General features: G+C 55.1%; 8 protein-coding genes across 8 annotated transcripts; 2 read left to right on the top strand and 6 right to left on the bottom strand.

Moving 5' to 3' along the window:
* Positions 1-760: 760 nt before the first annotated feature.
* F5Z01DRAFT_623437 (uncharacterized protein) lies at positions 761-3837 on the bottom strand (the record flags this gene model as incomplete). Its single annotated transcript, XM_046261316.1, has 2 exons — positions 761-3670; positions 3721-3837. 2 exons carry the CDS (start codon positions 3835-3837, stop codon positions 761-763), a joined length of 3027 nt encoding a protein of 1008 aa, XP_046117390.1.
* A 1955-nt stretch (positions 3838-5792) lies between these two features.
* Positions 5793-6978, bottom strand: F5Z01DRAFT_139845 (uncharacterized protein). Its single transcript, XM_046257655.1, has 3 exons — positions 6965-6978; positions 6734-6870; positions 5793-6631 (listed from the first exon to the last, which is right to left on the bottom strand). The coding sequence occupies exons 2-3, from the start codon at positions 6762-6764 to the stop codon at positions 5892-5894; spliced, it is 771 nt and encodes a 256-aa protein (XP_046117389.1). The 5' UTR covers positions 6765-6870; positions 6965-6978; the 3' UTR covers positions 5793-5891.
* Positions 6979-7711: 733 nt separating this feature from the next.
* On the top strand, positions 7712-8500 carry F5Z01DRAFT_637213 (dolichol-phosphate mannosyltransferase; the record flags this gene model as incomplete). The annotated part of the gene is made up of 2 exons (XM_046262264.1): positions 7712-7830; positions 7882-8500. 2 exons carry the CDS (start codon positions 7712-7714, stop codon positions 8498-8500), a joined length of 738 nt encoding a protein of 245 aa, XP_046117388.1.
* Positions 8501-8549: 49 nt separating this feature from the next.
* Positions 8550-9775, bottom strand: F5Z01DRAFT_139771 (uncharacterized protein). Its single transcript, XM_046257654.1, has 2 exons — positions 9359-9775; positions 8550-9303 (listed from the first exon to the last, which is right to left on the bottom strand). The coding sequence occupies exons 1-2, from the start codon at positions 9522-9524 to the stop codon at positions 8600-8602; spliced, it is 870 nt and encodes a 289-aa protein (XP_046117387.1). The 5' UTR covers positions 9525-9775; the 3' UTR covers positions 8550-8599.
* On the bottom strand, positions 9776-11869 carry F5Z01DRAFT_139770 (uncharacterized protein). The gene is made up of 5 exons (XM_046257653.1): positions 11806-11869; positions 11468-11759; positions 11316-11358; positions 10271-11258; positions 9776-10219 (listed from the first exon to the last, which is right to left on the bottom strand). The coding sequence occupies exons 2-5, from the start codon at positions 11526-11528 to the stop codon at positions 10028-10030; spliced, it is 1284 nt and encodes a 427-aa protein (XP_046117386.1). The 5' UTR covers positions 11529-11759; positions 11806-11869; the 3' UTR covers positions 9776-10027.
* Positions 11870-12182: 313 nt separating this feature from the next.
* Positions 12183-12967, top strand: F5Z01DRAFT_139756 (uncharacterized protein). Its single transcript, XM_046257652.1, has one exon. The coding sequence runs from the start codon at positions 12272-12274 to the stop codon at positions 12812-12814; it is 543 nt and encodes a 180-aa protein (XP_046117385.1). The 5' UTR covers positions 12183-12271; the 3' UTR covers positions 12815-12967.
* Positions 12968-13120: 153 nt separating this feature from the next.
* F5Z01DRAFT_674871 (carboxypeptidase A4) lies at positions 13121-14547 on the bottom strand (the record flags this gene model as incomplete). The annotated part of the gene is made up of 4 exons (XM_046265092.1): positions 13121-13716; positions 13766-13880; positions 13926-14197; positions 14253-14547. The coding sequence occupies 4 exons, from the start codon at positions 14545-14547 to the stop codon at positions 13121-13123; spliced, it is 1278 nt and encodes a 425-aa protein (XP_046117384.1).
* Positions 14548-15493: 946 nt separating this feature from the next.
* F5Z01DRAFT_743676 (aminoglycoside phosphotransferase) lies at positions 15494-17338 on the bottom strand. The gene is given in 5 exon segments (XM_046266901.1): positions 15494-15676; positions 15696-16196; positions 16219-16325; positions 16391-16489; positions 16894-17338. The coding sequence occupies 5 exon segments, from the start codon at positions 16907-16909 to the stop codon at positions 15581-15583; spliced, it is 819 nt and encodes a 272-aa protein (XP_046117383.1). The 5' UTR covers positions 16910-17338; the 3' UTR covers positions 15494-15580.
* Between the last annotated feature and the right edge of the window lie 372 nt (positions 17339-17710).

Here is a 17710-nt window from a genome sequence, read left to right as displayed (position 1 = left end):
TTACTTTACTTTACTTTACTTTACTTTACTTTACTTTACTTTACTTTACTTTACTTTACTTTACTTTACTTTACTTTACTTTACTTTACTTTACTCTCCCCTACCTTACTTAAGCTTAGTAGCTAGCCGCGTGTCGAACTATTAGTGTCCGTCCTTAGGACGCCCTATCTTTAAGCCGCGCTTTAGCCCGCCCTATGTCTAGCTAGACTAGAATCTAGATATATATACGACTAGTAGAGCCTCACCGTGCTGGGAGACGCTGCTATTACCGTCGCCTAACCACCCGTACTCCCCGGCTAGAGTTTAGACTAACGAGCGCTCTAGTCCGCTTCCCGTCCCCGTGGCTTGCGGGGAGGGTGGCAGCTCGTAGCCGACAGCTCCTCACGCTCTGGAGTCTAGACAGACGTCCCCCGTTGGCGCCCAACCGAAGACGCTAAGTTAGCGGGACAGATCTTGCAATGGCCGCTGGCGATCACCAGCACCCAAGAAGCGCGAACGTCTTGCCTGATGCGACATCACGCGACTCATGTCAACCAAAAAAGGGGGGGCGGCAAGGAGTAAGACTGTACGAAGCTGTAATTAACAAGTAGGATGAGGAGGTAAAATAAGTCCATATGCGCATTACAAGCTTTGTCTAGATTTCCAAATCTCGATCCTCGAGTCTATCCGTATTATCCCAAAAGAAACGCCGTGCCACCCAAATATCCTTGCATATGCAAAATTTACCAAAAGAAATATCCAGCCACCTTCATCTTCATCATCACCAGCCTTGCCCAGGACGAAGCCTGCTCGTGCGCCTGCCCGCCCTGAAATAGTCGTACGCAGCTGGGTCCTCGTTGGCGGGACTCGCCTCGGGATACTCTGTCTGCGCCAGATTGCTGTACCCGTGCGGTCCACCGCCGAGGGCGCCCATCGAGGGTCCAGGACTGTGGCTTCTCGACGCTGGCGTCACCAGCCCGCTCCTGTCTAGGGACTCGTCGCGACGGTGGGCTGGGGCCATGGGCGGCGCCTGCGCGTTGTACACTAGGCCAGATGACGACCCATTGTCCTGCGAGTACATTGTGTTCTGCGCGCCCATGACGCTCGTCTCTGGCAGCGTAGGTGGCGGCGTGAAGCCTCGCCCATTGGCACCGGGACGGTACGACTGATAGGCTGTGTCCGAGAAGCCAGTGTTCGTCCTGCTGGGCCCGAACGGCGACGACCGACCAGACTCGGAACCCGGCGTGGTCGGTCGCCCGTACATTTCGCCGCCGCCGTGGTCCTCTGCGAATTCGGCGCGGTTCTTGTAGTACTCAAAGTCCATCTGGTTCTCCGACACGAACTCGAAACCAGCCATGCCTGCCGATTTGCCCGGCTTGCCACCCTGCATCTTGTTCAGGGCGTACATGTCCGAGTATCCACTGACGCTCGCAAGATCGTCCGCACCGCCCTCGCGACCGTCGGTCAGGCGACCGCTATAGACAGAGGGAAGCAGATTCTGCGCCTTCTGGTGCACCATGGGCGTGATGAGCTTCTTGTACAGGGCTGGGTGGCCAAAGCGACTGGCCAGACGCTCGCTGCGTTGGCGGTCTTCCTTCTGCAAGCCGGCCTCGGGGTTCTTGGCCACGTTGCGCGTCGAGTAGTAGTGCATCCGCGCATCGAACACGTTCTTGCAGTAGAATTTGAAGCCAAACATGAGGATCGGCAGGGGGCACACGGAGTAAAACTGGTACATCTGGCCGTCACCGCGGTTCCAGAGAATCAGCAGGACGACCAGGTTCGACAGCATGACGGCGAAGATGAAACGGTTGAACAGCACGCGCCAGAACACACCGCCCGATTCGGTCTTGGTAACGAAGCGGTACAAGATGAGGTACTTCTTCAGGTAGTAGTCGATCGCAAAGTACAGCGCTGTCGCCGGCAGGACCAGCGGCTGGATACCCGCGTAGCAGAGCGTGACGGTCGCGTAGAACAGGAAATAGTTGTAGTAACTGGCGTACTCGAACGGTGGCGGTGCCGTCCACTCAATCAGCTCGCGAGGCGTCGGGTTTGAAAACTTCCTCTGGAAAAAGGCATAGATCAGGGGCCAGAGTTGCGCCAGATCCACAGCGGCACCGAGCTGGCGCTGCAGCAGGTACGTCACCCAGAAGGGACTATTGTTGCACAGAGACAAAAATATACCGTCCATGATGTTCTGTTTCTTGATCGCCTCCCAGGCATCCGTCTTGCTCTTGGTCGTGCTGTCCACCACGCCGGCGACAAACGTCCAGATCACACTAAAGAGCGTGAACACAATCAAGTTGTTGAAGACAAAGAATGAAAAGAGCTTGGCCAGCACATGCCTCTCGCGTCCGGTCTTGGTCTTGTCGCCCGCCTTGATGGCCAGCTTGCGGAAGATCATGGGCAGAACAAGATAAACGAGTGACATGATAGCAGGAGAGGCAATACCCTGCACAATACCCCACACGGCTGTATTGCTTTCCAACGATCTTTGAAAGTCGTCCCAGAAGTTGCCCAGGTTACCCAAGTTGACCAAGAAGATCGCAATCATGGCATTGGGTGCGATCCAGAAAAAGGTCAGGAGTGTAACCCAAAGCGCGTTGATCCAGCTCTTCCTACTCCTGGCGGCCTTGGTGAGTGGCATATTGGCCCAGATGATGTCGTTGGGACGCGGGGCCAAGCGAACGGTCGCGCCATGCGGCTTCTTTTTGCGGCAGGCATAGGCAATGTTGTGCGCCTCGACAATGTCGGTGTAACTGGCAAAACCGTACGCAATGGAGCCACGCTTGTCCACGCTGGCGCGGACCTCCTTGATCTCCACCTCGAGCGCGCGAATGCGCTGGGTATAATACTCGATGGCATCGATGCGCTGCTTGGGTGGGTAAGAGCCGTAGGAGCGGTCCTTCTTGGACGGTCTGCATGTCGGTCGTCCAGGGGGCAGCTGGTTCGGGTCCTTGAGGTACTTGGCGAGGATCTTCTCGAGCTTGCGCACGGCATTGTCGTGCTGATTGATTAGATCGGGCAAATACTTCACGTTTCGGGCCACAGCTGTTCGCGCAAAGGATGAGTTGGGCACAATCTCGTCAATCATACGGGCGATGCCTTCGTCCGACCGTCCTTGTTTCGGAATGTCGAACAGCATGAGCGTGCGGGCGTGCAAGCTGCTCTGATACTCCTCGCTCTCGAAATAGGTCCTGCGCAGCTGGGTGATCTTGCGATAGTTCCACCACAGATAGACGGCGATGATGATGTTGAACAGGTACGCCACAATGACTTGCGCCCAGTTGGCGTCGCCCCAGACATACTCGGGCGTGATTTTGCTGAACCACTGAGTGTCGGGCGTGGTGATGGACTCTTCATAGTGCGTCATGTTGACAGGCACGAGAATGCAGATAGCCACGAGCGCGAGCGTGAGGAACATGTTGCGACACATGCGGACGAAGCGCAGAAAGACGGTGGCGTCCATGCCAATCAGGGTCACCAAATTCTGCTCGCTCGTCTTCCACAATGGGGTGAACCACGCCCAGGGCGACTTGCCCAGGGGCGGCGGGGCGTGCTTGTCGTCGGCATGTTTGAGCTTCGGGGCGTACAAGGCCTGGTGATAGGGTCGGAGGAGGGAGAAGAAGATGGTCGATGCTGCTGTGAAGCCAAGCGAGATGGCAAACGCGGAGTATATGGACGCTCCTTGCAGCTGGTCTTGTTAGCGGAGGCAGGGCTACATCGATATATGGTCCAACCCACCTGATTAGCAAAGGGATTCTTGAGGAGCTTGAGAAGCTCCTGGCCAGCATCTTTATCGGCGCCTCCGCCAGCGTTCTGTCGCGCAGCTAGCCATGAAGGCTCTGCCCCTTGGTCCATGATGAAGCGGCGCCCCAGCTGTTCTTGTTGGCAATCCAGGACATGTACCAGTCAGGTCTCCGTTCGGGTCTTTCGCAATGAGGCCTTCCGTCGTCAAGTGCTGGAAAGGTCGGTTTGTCACGGCACTTGCTGGAAATTCAAAGGACAAGGGGCCGCTGTCGGAGTCCGGAGCTTGCCCAATGCCGTCCGAGGAAGAAAGGAATACGTATTGGAAAGCGAGAGACAGTAGGAAACGAAAGAAAATATTAAACTCCCAAGACAGCCGGCGATACGGATGACAATGAGGGCAGGGTACTGAGGATGATGCAAAGGACGAGAAGAATGAAAGAGTGTTCGGAGAAAGAAAGGACGATCACAGTCCTGCACGCGCACAGGCCAGTCACCAGGCCGGGCCTTGTCACTTGAAGACTGACAGGATCCAGTCGGGTGGAGGAGGGATTCCCAAGTCCCAATGTGGTGGTGATGCTGGTCCGCGGGTTTGTGGGTTATGCACGAGGTGCACAAATTCTTGGTGGTGGGGAGCGTGCCCCATTGGCCACCGGCGGGGCTGTGCTATTTCTGTGCGGCACTTAGGGGCTTGTCCCGCTGTGCTTCAACGCTATCCCCCGCTGGATACAGTAGCCGCTGTGGATGAACCAGGTAGGGTACCTTAGTTCAGCCTGTCAATACGAGGATGTCATGCCTCTCCTGCATGAATGCTGGACCGGAATCCGTCGCGTTTGTCCTCTTGCCGAACTGAAGTGTTGTTTGTTGTCTTGGACTGAGCTATCCCGGGTCCAGGTTGTTGACGAAAACTGAAACTCGCCGCTAGCAGAGGGGCAACGTGTGCTAACATTCAGGCACCAGGGGCCGCTATCGTCCTCCGCTGGACGAATGAGGTCCGGTGAAGTAGTGGTTACGCGGCACTACCCTGATCCGAAACAAAAGCTTCAACTTAAACCCCTGCGCTTTTTACAGTTCCTGTGTCCGTACCTACGTACAGTTCAGTACGTTGAGGGCAACGCGCACCGATGCCGCCATCCGTGGAGCGGGCGAGACCATCAGATCGACTGGCTTTTGTCTGACTGTGGTGTGGGTAAATGTAAAGGTTGCCAGTTGGAAAAGTCTGCGTTTGCCACGCAGCTGCAGGGAAACAGAACAGAAAAAGGCAGTGCTGGAATGCGTGTCCTGCACAAGTCTGATAGATTCATGCATGCTGATTGATGCTTTGCATCTGCATCGATCAGCTCAATTAAGCCGATGGAGACGAACTGACGGTCCAGATCATTCGGCTCGGCTGCGCGAGGCTTTGGCCAGAATAAGCTACTACTTCAATAACCAATCCCGGAAGCTTGCCCTGGTTCCCCTGATCGTGATGTTTTTATTATTCTCTCGAGTCTCGATATCCTACTAGGTAAGTAGTTTAGGAGCCACTGCTCACGCTGCAAACCGCGGCCAAAGTTCTTGCCAAGCGTTGACCTCGAACTATTTCAGGGTCCGCCGATCTTCTCCAACGCGCTTCGTATTCCAGCACCCATTGACGTCAAGTCACTCGGTCCTCGTCCTCTTCCGGCTCGCTTCTCATCCTTCTCATTGCCGATACTATAGTCTACGTAGTATAGGCCTACAAGTGATAGCCCTATTGGATTGAGCTGCTCAGCCTCATTCCCTCCTGAATCTTGCATCGGTGCGTGCTTGCACGAGTTCGTCAGGTACACGCCGCTGATGGTTGGCCAATTGCTGCACCGCCTCACTGTCCAGGGCGGCTGACGTCAATGGAAGAGTACCACGGCTCATCATGCGGATCAAGTCTTTGGCATAACCAGAAAGGTTTGTGAAGAGCCTAAAAGCACGGATTAAGAGCGGCGCCATAGACATATGGCGCTGGTGAACTCGTTATTGCTCCTTTCCGATGCCAAGAGCGTGTGCTCACTGTTAGCTTCGGCTCATCACGAGTAAAGACAGCAACACCCAGCAATCAACGCCAAACTCCCATTGAACGCCTTTCCCTACATATCCAAGTAGTTTTACTCAAGGTAACCTAGATTGAACTATCATTAAGGCACCACCAGCTCTTAGACATTCTCTCCGACAGGTGCGCCTTGGCTCCTGGTCTTTCGCTCCGTCCTGCCCACCGCTGGCGGCGCCTTCTTATCCTTCTTCGGCCGTCCGGCCTTCTTTGTTTCGCCCTCGCCGCCCGTGACTTTGTCCTTCACTTCGTGGATTTTATCTGCAATTTTCTCAGTCATTTTGGGCTTCTTCTCTGGGCGCTCAGCGTCTTCTTCCGCCTTAGCATTCCCGTTGGTCGAGGCCGTCGTAGCCGCAGGAGCGTCAGCAGGCGCAGCCTCCGTCTCAGTGGCTAGCTTCCTCTTCTCACCCGTCATAGAGGCCTGGTCGGGCCCGGCTAGATCTTCCTCCGGCTCTTTTGGTGCGCTCGTCGGCTGGTTATTGCCAGGACCGAGAATCGCGTTGGGCTCTGGGGTCTTCTCCTTGGGCGTAGCGCCGCCAACATTCAGCTCAGGGCGAGGGGTTCCGCCAGCGGGCGTGCCTTGGTTCACGGGCGTCTCGGGAACAGAAGTGACTTCGACAGGTTTTGGTGCGCCGACGGCAGGGCCGGCGCCGTCGGGGATGTTAGTGCTTCCCGCGCTGTTGTTGATGACTGCCGAGCTGTCTGTCTTGCTGGCAGCTTCGGAAGTTTGGTTCGCACCCGGGAGATTGTTGATACCTTCAGTCTTGTTGTTCACAATGGTAGATGCGAGGCTGGTGTCTGTTGGGTTGGCGTCAAGCGCGGGGGGCGCAGGTGCCTCTGCGGCGGCTGGACCACTGTCAACAAGATACCCTCGATGTCATTATGCTCGCGCATGCGTCTTCACATATGCGATGACGTGAAAAGAGATTTGGGGACGTTGTCGCTTACCATTGCCAACTGTAGGTGCGGTGGTAGACATGGTGTTCTGAGTATGACGTAAGAACCAGAACAGCTTTGGGAGGCTCGGACAGCTCGAATGATAGATTTGAGGCAGCACACGGCAGTATGATGTGGATGGAGAAGTTCTGAGGATCAACAAGTATTCAATTGAGTGAGATTAATGATTGTCAAACTGGAAAGGATGGGTGAGAGGGAGGAGGAGGCTGGCTCTGAGCTCACCCAAGCTCAAAGTAGGGTTCCACAAACCCGCTACTACAGTACCGCCATAGCTAGGACTGGAGTGTGGACGCTGTCTGATACCAGACGCTTGCCGGTTGCGGCACTTAGCGAGTGCGCCCTAACAGGCGGCAACATCAGGCTTTGTCGCCTAATTCCAGGTTTGACTGTCGCGCAATGGCGTTGTCGAGGAGGATGGAGGGGGCGGCGGGTCTGGGCCAGATCGGGGTCGTGATGGGGTAGACGATGATTCCGCACTGTGCGTTCTGTGTGTTCAGCGTGCAAGAACAGTGCGCAACAGAGCCCGTCTCCGGCGATCTCTTTAGCGGGGAAGCCATATGGGTCGCCATTGGCACACACACTCCCGGACACAGGGTAAGCAGCTCATCGTGATTCACAGGTCGATCAATTCGAGCTCAATTTCTCGTAAATGTCTGAGAGTTGATCAGTCTACTCATGTTGAAGAACTTAGGGTATTAAAGAACCCCCTAGCAATATGTGTTCCTATTCCTGGTCATCGACCACTGTGCTGTGCCCAAAGTTAGATCAAATGCCAAGATTCAGGGGCGCTTAGTCATCTGTCCGCCTGTCAAAGTGAGCTGCGGGCCAGGGGATATTGACTTCAACGCCCGAGGCGCGATCTGGCTTCGATCGAGAACCAACGCGCCGAGCAGCCAACTTTCCACGTTCATTCGCAGCGACCTATTTACTCTTCCATTCCCAATACCCGCAACCGATTGACTGGCCATCATGGCACCCACGAAGAAGAATGGCGGCGGCAACAAGTACTCGGTCATCCTGCCCACATACAACGAGCGCCGCAACCTGCCCATCATGGCATGGCTGCTGAACCGCACCTTCACAGAGGCGTAAGGCCCCATTCGAAGCTGCAACAGGAGTACCTCTCTGACAATCCTTAGCAAGCTCGACTGGGAACTCATCATTGTCGACGATGGCTCGCCCGACGGTACCCAAGAAGTCGCCAACCAGCTCGTGAAAGCCTACTCACCACACATCGTCCTTAAGCCCCGCGCAGGCAAGCTCGGTCTCGGCACCGCCTACGTCCACGGCCTGCAGTTTGCCACTGGCAACTTTGTCATCATCATGGACGCCGACTTTAGCCACCACCCCAAGTTCATCCCGCAGATGGTCGCCCGCCAAAAGGCCGGCGACTTTGACATTGTCACCGGCACGCGATACGCCGGCGACGGCGGCGTCTACGGCTGGGACCTCAAGAGGAAGTTTGTCTCGCGGGGCGCGAACCTGTTCGCCGACACGGTGCTGCGGCCGGGTGTGAGCGACGTCACGGGCAGCTTCCGGCTGTACAAGAAGGCTGTGCTGCAAAAGGTCATTATGAGCACGGAGAGCAAGGGCTACACATTCCAGATGGAGATGATTGTGCGCGCCAAGGCCATGGGGTGCACCGTGTCCGAGGTGCCCATCTCATTTGTGGACAGGTTGTACGGAGAGAGCAAGCTGGGAGGCGACGAGATTGTCGAGTACGCCAAGGGTGTGCTGAACCTCTGGCTCAAGGTATGAGAGCAGCGACAGGGGCACGGGTTCATGAAGTAAGAAGGCATTGGCGGGGATACTAATAATCAAACACACAAACTATCCAACTGGTCCCACCTGATCTATCTACATGTTCCTCCCACCCGTCACCATGATTGTCTGTCCCGTCACATACGAGAACAGTGGGCTAGCCACGGCGAGGATACTGCTCGCCGCCTCTGTTGCGGTGCCAGGCCTCCTAAGCGGAATGTCGGCATTGGCAGCAGCAGCACTGTCCGGCGTAGTGTTTTTCTGCGGTATCCCCAGGGCGATCTTTTCACCATCGGGCCTCTTGACGAACGCGCCGTTCTCCTTGGCGGCCGTCAAGCGGGTGAGGATGTGGCCGAACGCAACCGTGTTCGCCCTGACGCCGAACTGAGGGCCCCATTCCTTGGCGATTGTCTTTGTGAAGCCTGTGACGCCAGCCTTGGCGAGGGCGTAGTTGAGCTGGCCCGCGTTGCCGTGGACGCCACTGGTGCTCGAGATGTTGACGATGCATCGCGGCGCACCGTCTTTGACGCGGAAGTAGGGCGCCGAAGCGCGGACAAGGTTGAAGGGGGCGGTGCAGTGCAGCGCGATGATGTTGTCCCACTGCTTGTCGGTCATCTTGTGGATGACGCCATCCCAGGTGTAGCCCGCATTGTTGACGAGGATGTTGATCTTGCCGTCGCCGAACTCGGCGGCCTTCTTGACGAGGGTGGCAATGTACTCGCTGTTCAGAATGTCGCCTGGCACAGCGATAGCCTGGCCGCCCTCCTTCTTGATGCTGTCCACGACATCTTGTGATTTTTCTTTGCGTGTCTGTCAGAATCATGTCACGGAATTCCAGGTTTAGCAAGTACATACGAGCGTCAATGTCTGCAACGACCACTTTGGCGCCCTCCTTTGCAAAGAGGCGGGCCGCTTCTGCGCCAATGCCTTGTCCGCTGCCGGTGATGATGGCGACTTGGCCGGCAAGAAGACCCTTGGGATAGTTGAGGTGGCCAGCGAGCTGGCTGACGCGGTCTGTCATGATGGCACCGTCACTCAATTGACTACAAATTGACTCAAAAGGGTTTTTTAGCGGGAGGTCGTTCAGGCTGACTGCTGTTTTGGAAACGAGGAACCCCAGACTTTATGAATGTCGGAGAAGGATAGAAGGGGACCGGAATTTGGGGAATCTGGCGCGGACTGCCGAGGTACCCCGCGGCATGGCATCGGTACGGGGAAAAGTCGATGTCGGGGGAGATGTGGGGTGCACCAGTTGGGCTGGGGCTTTCAGCCGTGGATTGATGAGGATTCCTTGAAGTGTGAAGCTCACAGCGAGGCAGGAGAAGCATGGAGTGGTTTTGCGGGCGTCTCAGACCTTGGTGAGCCTAACACAACGCTCCATCAGGTACCCTGCCTTGCAAGGCAAGATGCGCTTCGCATTTACACTCTGATTCCGGAAAGAATACTTCCGTCGAATATGTGCCCGCCACAGCGGTGTGCAAGTCATCTCAGCCTTTTTCACGAAAGTGTTTGAATTGACTGGCTCTAAAGCTTGAAGTCTGCCGTCTGCTTCTCCCATCCAGCAGGGCCCTCGGCCATGGCAGCCGTCCGCTCTGTCAGCGCCATCTTGAGGTTGCGGTTCTTCTCAGCGCAGAGTTCATATACTGTCGATAGGTTGAACAGAAGAGTATGTGAAGAGAACCCAGAGTTGATGAGTTCCTCCATAATCTCGCGGCCCTGGACGTGTTAGCTTTTCCACTCAACAATGAGATTGCGTCTCGCGTATACCTCCTGCAATCGCCCCAGATAAAGCAGGCAAACTGCTGCATTGACGCCAACCATCTCGTCCTGGCTCTCTTCCCTGAGCGCCTCCCACCTCTCCAGGGCAGCTTCGTATTTGGTATCCGCCATGTCGCATAGCGCCAGGATGATGTCCCCGACTGTTTCGGCATCACCATGTGCTGCAGCGCACCTTCGAGCATTGTCCACATCCCCTAGCTGAAGCCACACCAGAGCTTTCGACAAGGCCATCTTCCCATCTCCATTGTCATGCAGGCCCTTTAGGTGAGCTGCCGCACCCGCGGCGTCGTTCATCTCCACCAGGGCGCCGGCCACCTTGACACCTAGCTGGTGCAGTCTTGCCTTCCACAACTGCCGCTCCTCATCGTTTGTAGCCTTCGCAATACGTGACCGTGACTCACGCGCGAGATCGTGGTAGCTCATAATAGATCTCCTCATGTCTCCAAATCCCAGCGCTTGCAGGCGCACGTTCAAGACGCGTAGCTCCCATGGCACCAGGTGCTCGCCCGTGGCCTCATCGACGTACAGACGGGTGTTGTTCAGATCCTCGAGGGCTTTCACTTCTTGAGCTGCCACCTGCGTCGCATCAATCAATGTCAAGCACGCTAGCCGTGTATAGAGCAGCTCAAAGATCCGTTTCGAGTCCGTTGGATCGGGAGGCCGCGTCGCACCTGACCCAGTGAGTTCCTGTACCGCCGCGATCGCTGCGGCGCGCAAGTGCCCTCTTTCGAGGAGCTCCTCGAGGGGCACCTCTGTCCCGGGCTGCTTGTCGGAGTTGCGAAAGGCTGCTGGGATATTTTGTGGCGGGAGGGGATGGTAGATCTCTGGTTTGAGGAGGAAGGAGAAGTCTTTGGCCTGGGGCTGGCCGACTTGTGTGACTGGGAGGCGGGCACCTGGTGATCTTGAGGTCCGCCTTGGGGCTGACTGCGCTGGAGAAAGGTTGGACTTTGGGGTGGAAGAGGCTGTTAGGGGATCACTTGGGGCTAGGTCAGTGCTGTCGGCACAGAGAGGCAAGCTGAGGCATTTCACTCACTCGTCGACATCTAGTGGTCCCTTGGTCGACGATCGAGGTCTCGCTAACTTTCAGTCAGTCAAAGCAAGGCTAGTTCTGGGATGGTTGCAGATGGAGAGCTTGTTGCCTCGGATGAGGTGAGCTGGGCTTGTCAGACCTAAGAAGGGACGCACATTTGGTGACGGATTTGTTTCTGGAGTGGCCTTGGCTCGAAGTGCGCTGCGGCTCGCTCATTTTAGCGCATCAATAAGATCAGGGAGAGTGATTTAAGGATAGATCATTCGAACAATATCGATTTTCGGGCTAGGCGCAAGTGGTTGCTGATGGTTGACGACGCGGTACGTAGTTGCAGCAGTGAGCTTGAGTCTACGACAACTGGAGCCCTGGATGGCATCGCCAGTTGAAAGCCGGCTTACCTTACCCTGGAGCAAACCCTTTCGCCGCAATTGCTACATCCAGCCTGTTCTGTACCTTTAATTTTTCATCATATGAATGAACTAAAAAAGCTCACCTGCTGTGTTCACAGGTTAAGAATGAGCCCGATGAAGCGAAAGCAGCCTGAGGAAGAAGACGCGAGCACTTAGGTACCGTAATATCTCAGAAAGATCGAACAGGCTGGTCCGAGCGTTTTGTGTCAATTAATGACCAGGGTATTGTGTTGATTGGGCCCTCCGCAATTCTAATGGGGCAAAAGCTCGCACCAGCCTGTTCGACCTTTCTGAGATATTACGGTATGTGTACGCAAAGGGTTCCCGCCGCGTTCATGATCCTGATTGTGAAACGCGATGCCTGCACGTAAGCTTACCAACGCAGTGTGGCATGTCAGGTGCACACCAGCTTTTGGCTGCGGCGGAGCGACTGCGTCGTATTAATATCGTATAAATTGGTGAATCAATATCCAGCAGAACCTGCACAACACTGGCAACTCACAGCATATCATATCATCACTTTGTTCTCACCCCTCAACCCACAGCACCATGGCTTCATCAAGTTTCTACGACATGGCCATAGGCACGGTACGAATCCAACTCGAAATGCTGTCCACAATCATCGCCAAAGCCGAAGCCTCACCCATGGCGGCTTCCATCCCCCAAGCGCGGATTCACGAGGACATGCTGCCATTCACCTTCCAGGTAGACTGCGCGACGCACACGATCCACAGATGTCTCGCTCTCACATCAGGCCAATTCCCCATGGCCGACGACGAATGGCCGTTTGACTCCACAACCTATGAGCAGATCAAAGCCCGCATCGCCAAGGCGGAAGAGCAGCTGGCCATTGTCGACAAGGACAAGGTGAACGCGCGGGAGAACGAAGTCTGCGAGTGGTCTCTGGCTCGGGGGACTACTCACCTCAAGGCCACTGCGCTCGAATTTGTGCGAGATTATGTTATTCCCAACACCTACTTCCATGTGGTGACTGCGTACGATATAGCGAGAAAGCAGGGCGTGGAGCTGTCGAAGAGGGATTACATCGTACCAGGCCTGGGGAAGCATGTGATTTCCAGGACTGAGGGCTAGTCAGATGGACCTTGTGCAGAGCTGGACTGGTTTTCTTGGTGAGGTCAGTAGGAATGTGTTCTGATTTGGTAGGTTCGATCAAATACCTACTTGACTGATATACGGAAGATATCTACGGCGAGGTTGTGTGCCGAAGTGCCTCCCGAGGATATGGTGAATAGAGAAGCAATGCAGCCGCTCTCACTTAGTCACTGCTGGATACTTGCTTGGATTCTGCTTCAGTCTTTGGATTTTCTCAACTCGCTCGTTCTGACACACCACCTCGATGCCTCTTGCAAACCGACAATGCTCCGTATCGCCTACGGCTTAAAAGGTCTCAAACAGACGCAGCATACCGGCCCAATTCTCCTTGCCGGATGGGATGATGTTGGATGGAGGAATGACGAAGCCACCGCTGCCGCCAGGACCGGGACGCAGCTCAACAGCCCAAGCGAGTTCAGCACCGGCAATGTCCGCGACCCAATCGTTGCTGCCACCGGCAGTCTGGTAGATCGTCTCGCAGGTTGGACCGTAGACAAAGTCAAGGCCGTTGACAGCCTTGATGGCTTGGGAAACACCTTTGGCGAGCGCCATCTGCTTGCTCAGGTTGTCCACCTTGGCGGAGCACGAGTAGCCGTAGGGGAGGAGGATGAGTTGGGAGAAGGCGTGCCAGTCGACGTAGAACTTGATGCCCTGGGCCTCACCAACGGAGAGTGTATGGTTGGTGAGCACTTGGTTCTCGGGCGTGTCGCCGGCTGAGGCACCCCTGTACGTCTCCGCGCACGGGTTGGTCGAGGAGCCACCGGGGATGTTCCACTGATAGGGCCAGTTGCGGTTCACATCCGTGCCGACGCAGCTCGAGCTTGAGCGACGCTGGCGGTTCTTACGCCACAACCTGTCCCCGCTCTGGGTGTAGGTGAAGCCTGGAATATATGTCAGCTGGTTACGTGTGAGCAGCGGAAAGGGGCGTACCATCAGGGTTGACTACAGGCATGATGTAAAAGTCGTAGCTGTTGAGGGCGGCCTTGACTTTTGCGTCACCACGCTGGTAGCCCTCAACAAGCTTGTATGCCATGTACTCAACGGTCTGGGAGATCAGTATGCGTTGCACATTGTCGCGGGGACCACTTACGGGCGCCACGATCCACTCGCGGGCGTGGACAGTGCCGTGCCAGATGATGGCGGGCTTTGTTCCAGGGCCACTGGCACCGTACAGGTGAATGCCCTGGATGGGACGACCCTCGAGAGAGTTGCCAGCGGTGAAGATCTCGGAGTTGCTAGGGAAGGCAGCTTGCAGGTCATCCAGGAAGTCGAGGTGATCCTGGAACTGATGGTACGAGTTGAAGTAGGACAGATCAGGCAGTGCAGCAGCAGCAAGACCTACATCTGCCTCTTTGCGAGCGGCTAAAAAGGCAACGTCTATTAGCAATTATCTGGCATGTAGATGGATTGTACGCACACACGTAGGGAGACAGGGTGCCCTCAAGGGCAATGTCAGCACCAAGATCCTCATGCAAGACGTCCACCTTCAGGCCAAGCTTTTCAAAGGCGGCAAGACTTTCTGGGGAGACAGCAATGTCAAACCCCTTGTGGTTGCTCTCGCAAGCCATCGAGACGTAGTTGATGTCCTGGAGCTTGGCTTCGACATGGTCAAAGTCCTCGGGCGTGTCAATGTGGAACGCCTTGTAACCGTCGTATGAGACTTTGGCGGCAACGAAGGGCAGGGCAAGGCCCAGCAGAGCGAAGACCTTCATGATTGCCGGCGAAGGGGGATAGACCAGGAGCGAATGCGATGAGAGAATGAGCGCCTTGCACAGTAGTGACTGCAGCCCAGACAAACACGGGGGAAACTGGTTGATCTTATGATGCCTTGTTCCCCTCGATTCATGTGTCATGGATCAGCGTCACACGGACGCCGAAACAAGAGGCAGCCGCGAGGACTCATGATTGTGCGATGGACATGGGCAGGGTCCGCAGGGATCAGCGCGCGTGAAACCAACGATGACCTGCTCGACTAGTTAGGTGGCAATGAGTTGCGGAGGCAAGCGGATGTGACGCTGTGATGGACTCTGGAAGCACTGCGAGATCGTCTTGCAAAAGTGCCGCCAGCCAACAAACGAGATGTTCAGGAGACGGGCAAGTCTGAGTGGCCGCATGAATGGCTTTCCCCATGTCGATCGCTGGTCCGTGAGCCCTCACCCACACCTTCCCCAATCGGCCACAGTCCGCCGGCAGCTCAAATTGCCCAGCTTCTAGACGGAGATATTATGTCGGCAGTGGGTGGCAGCTCAGCTCGCAGTTTGCCGCGTCGCTGCGACGTTAATAGTTCAAGAGATGCCGAAGATGGGAGCTGCGCGCGAGGGCGACATGCATGAAGCATGAACAAAGGTCCTGCGTCGTCGTCTATTGGTATGACATATACGAGGCATCTGGCCTGGGCCTCCCTGGACCACGGCCTTTATTGACGACCGCAGCAAATTGGAGATTGAATAGCGACGGCAGTATCATAATCATGGCACGAGCCACGTACACAGCGACAATCCAGGACGGCGAGAGCCGCGAGACTACTGTAGTTTAAGCGTCGGCAAGAGGAATCAGATAGATTGAAAATAGACTAGAATTTGGCAATGCACAGAATGGCATCGGCGCAAGATATGTTTCAACATCAGCAACTTCGAAGCCTGATTGAACTAGATGGATGCACAAAGGAGATGGTGCATGTAGCATCCATCATATTGGTATTGCATAGTGAGAATCGCTACCTTAAAATCGAGGAACGCGACTTCATCAACGCTCAAAAGTCCAGTAACAATCATCATTATATCGTTGCGCGATTCTCTCAACATCAACAACAGCATCCCACGCCGCCGTAACTGTCGTTTCCTTCATCAAAATTCATAACACGTAGTAGGTCTTCCCGGCGCCTAGTATCGCACTCGCAGCGCAAAACAGACCTCAGCACATCCAGCAACTCCTTCCTCCATGCAGGGTCATGGCCCCCAAACAGTCGTGCTGCGACGTACTCAAAGTAAGCGGGCATGATGTTCGCCATCTCCCAGTCTATGAAACCTGTCACCGCGAGGGTGTCCGGGCCCACGAGGATATTCCGGTCAGACAAGTCCCCATGCGTGAGGACAGGACGGCCCCAGTCACCTGCGCCAGTGGTGCCACTCTGTACTCGCTCGAGGGTGACTGCATGTTCAGCGTCCGGGGCATTTTTCTGCAGCGCGTGCACACGTGAGTCGTCCCACTCTGAGCGAGAGGCGCAATATGCATATTCCTCCCCTGGACTAAGTTCTAAGAAGAGGACGTATGGCTGTTGCGTGGGCCGTCCGTAGTACGAGAAGCGGCGTGAACGCATACGTACGAGGAGACGGCAGAGCTCCGCCTTGACGGCCTCGCGCTGCGGAGGCGTGAGTGAGGACAAGGCCCTGGTTGGTGCGACTGAGCCCCGAGACCTTGACAAGGCTGACGACGCGCGGGACACAGGTCCCCAACATGGAATAGGCGAGTGCGGTCATGATGCCCTCGCCTTCGTCAGTTCCAAGCTTTCAGTTCCAAGCTTCAGGATAGTAGTCGGAGAATGCTTGAAAAAACGGCGTCCAATGTTTGGAATGGTCGGCCCTGAGAACAGAGGGAGTTCGGGGAGAAAGTCCCAGTGCTCCCGAGGAAGCTGCTGGGGCTCCTGAGAGCTGACTTTGGGTGGGATCATGGAGAGCAAGGTAGCAGGCGAGAGTGAGGGGCATGTAAGGTGGTTGATCGTAGACCAAGACGGAGTCCCACGCTGAGGTTATAATCAGCTATTTACCTTTTCTAGGTTCGCGCCATTCACGGTGAGAGATTAGATCAACAACTGCCACGTGTCAAATAATGGTGTTGTGCACCTTGTTGATCTAATATACTACCGTACTATTTACTGGAATATGGGAAAGAATCTTCCGTGACCTTTGCCAAAAGCTTCATTCAACCATCTGAAGTTCAGGTCATCATGCTTTCTTATCTGATGAACGCTTTCACGCCCTCCAGGGCCCCCACCATTTTCTCTGCGGTCCTTATCCTTGGCGAGCCTGATTCCACGATCCATATTCTTCATCTCCCACCCGAGAACAGCATCATCGAACGCCTCAGCGTCACAACCCCATCTCCCGCTTCTGCCCTTCGCCGCAGCGGAGTCACCGAGCGACCCGGTGCGCAGATTGGCACGGTCACACTTCACGTTGGAGATGGCGAGACTGCCAACAGCTTCCTTGACGATGTTGAGACACGGATCCGCAAGCGGCGGGACGATTCCTCCGGCTCGAGCCCAGCGCAGCAGCAGATGGGAACTTTGGGTGTGGCTCAACTCGTGCAAGACGTCCTCAAGCCAGCAGCGATGGATGCAATCCACGAGAGAGAGACGCGAGAGCGGTCTATGAATGCGACGCGGGCATGCCCGGTTTTCATTTATATCAGACGCTCAAAAGCAGGGACGATCCTAGAAGACCCAACGGGCTTTCCTTTTTAAGTTCTCGTTAATCCTTACGCTCAAGATACAATAATACCAACGATGTTTTGAACATCACATGATTTTTATTCCGAATATGACTTGCTTCGTTGAAAAAGTAGTCCAAGAGACTGAAACTAGCGTATATTATCCTGGTCACTTATACGGGAGCCGCCTATAGTTTAGTGCTATAGATATATACTTATATAAAAATACGAATCTCTCGATAGTTTCATATAAAACTTGGGTATTATAACGCTTATAGGCTATAATTATAGCTCGAGATTAGCACTATTCCTAATAAGAATATTGCCTCGCTAAGACATGCTAGCGCTAGCGACTTTATCCTGTGATTACGGTAGTATTGGCTATGCTAGTTTCCTTAACATGCTTTATCTGGTGTGCACCATCGACTCGCATGCCCAAGTCACACC

Source organism: Emericellopsis atlantica, assembly GCF_019669845.1.
Source record: "Emericellopsis atlantica unplaced genomic scaffold F5Z01scaffold_16, whole genome shotgun sequence".
Taxonomy (NCBI): domain Eukaryota; kingdom Fungi; phylum Ascomycota; class Sordariomycetes; order Hypocreales; family Bionectriaceae; genus Emericellopsis; species Emericellopsis atlantica.
The sequence above is the reverse complement of the archived record's forward strand: the minus strand, read 5'-3'. Positions and strand labels throughout refer to the sequence as shown.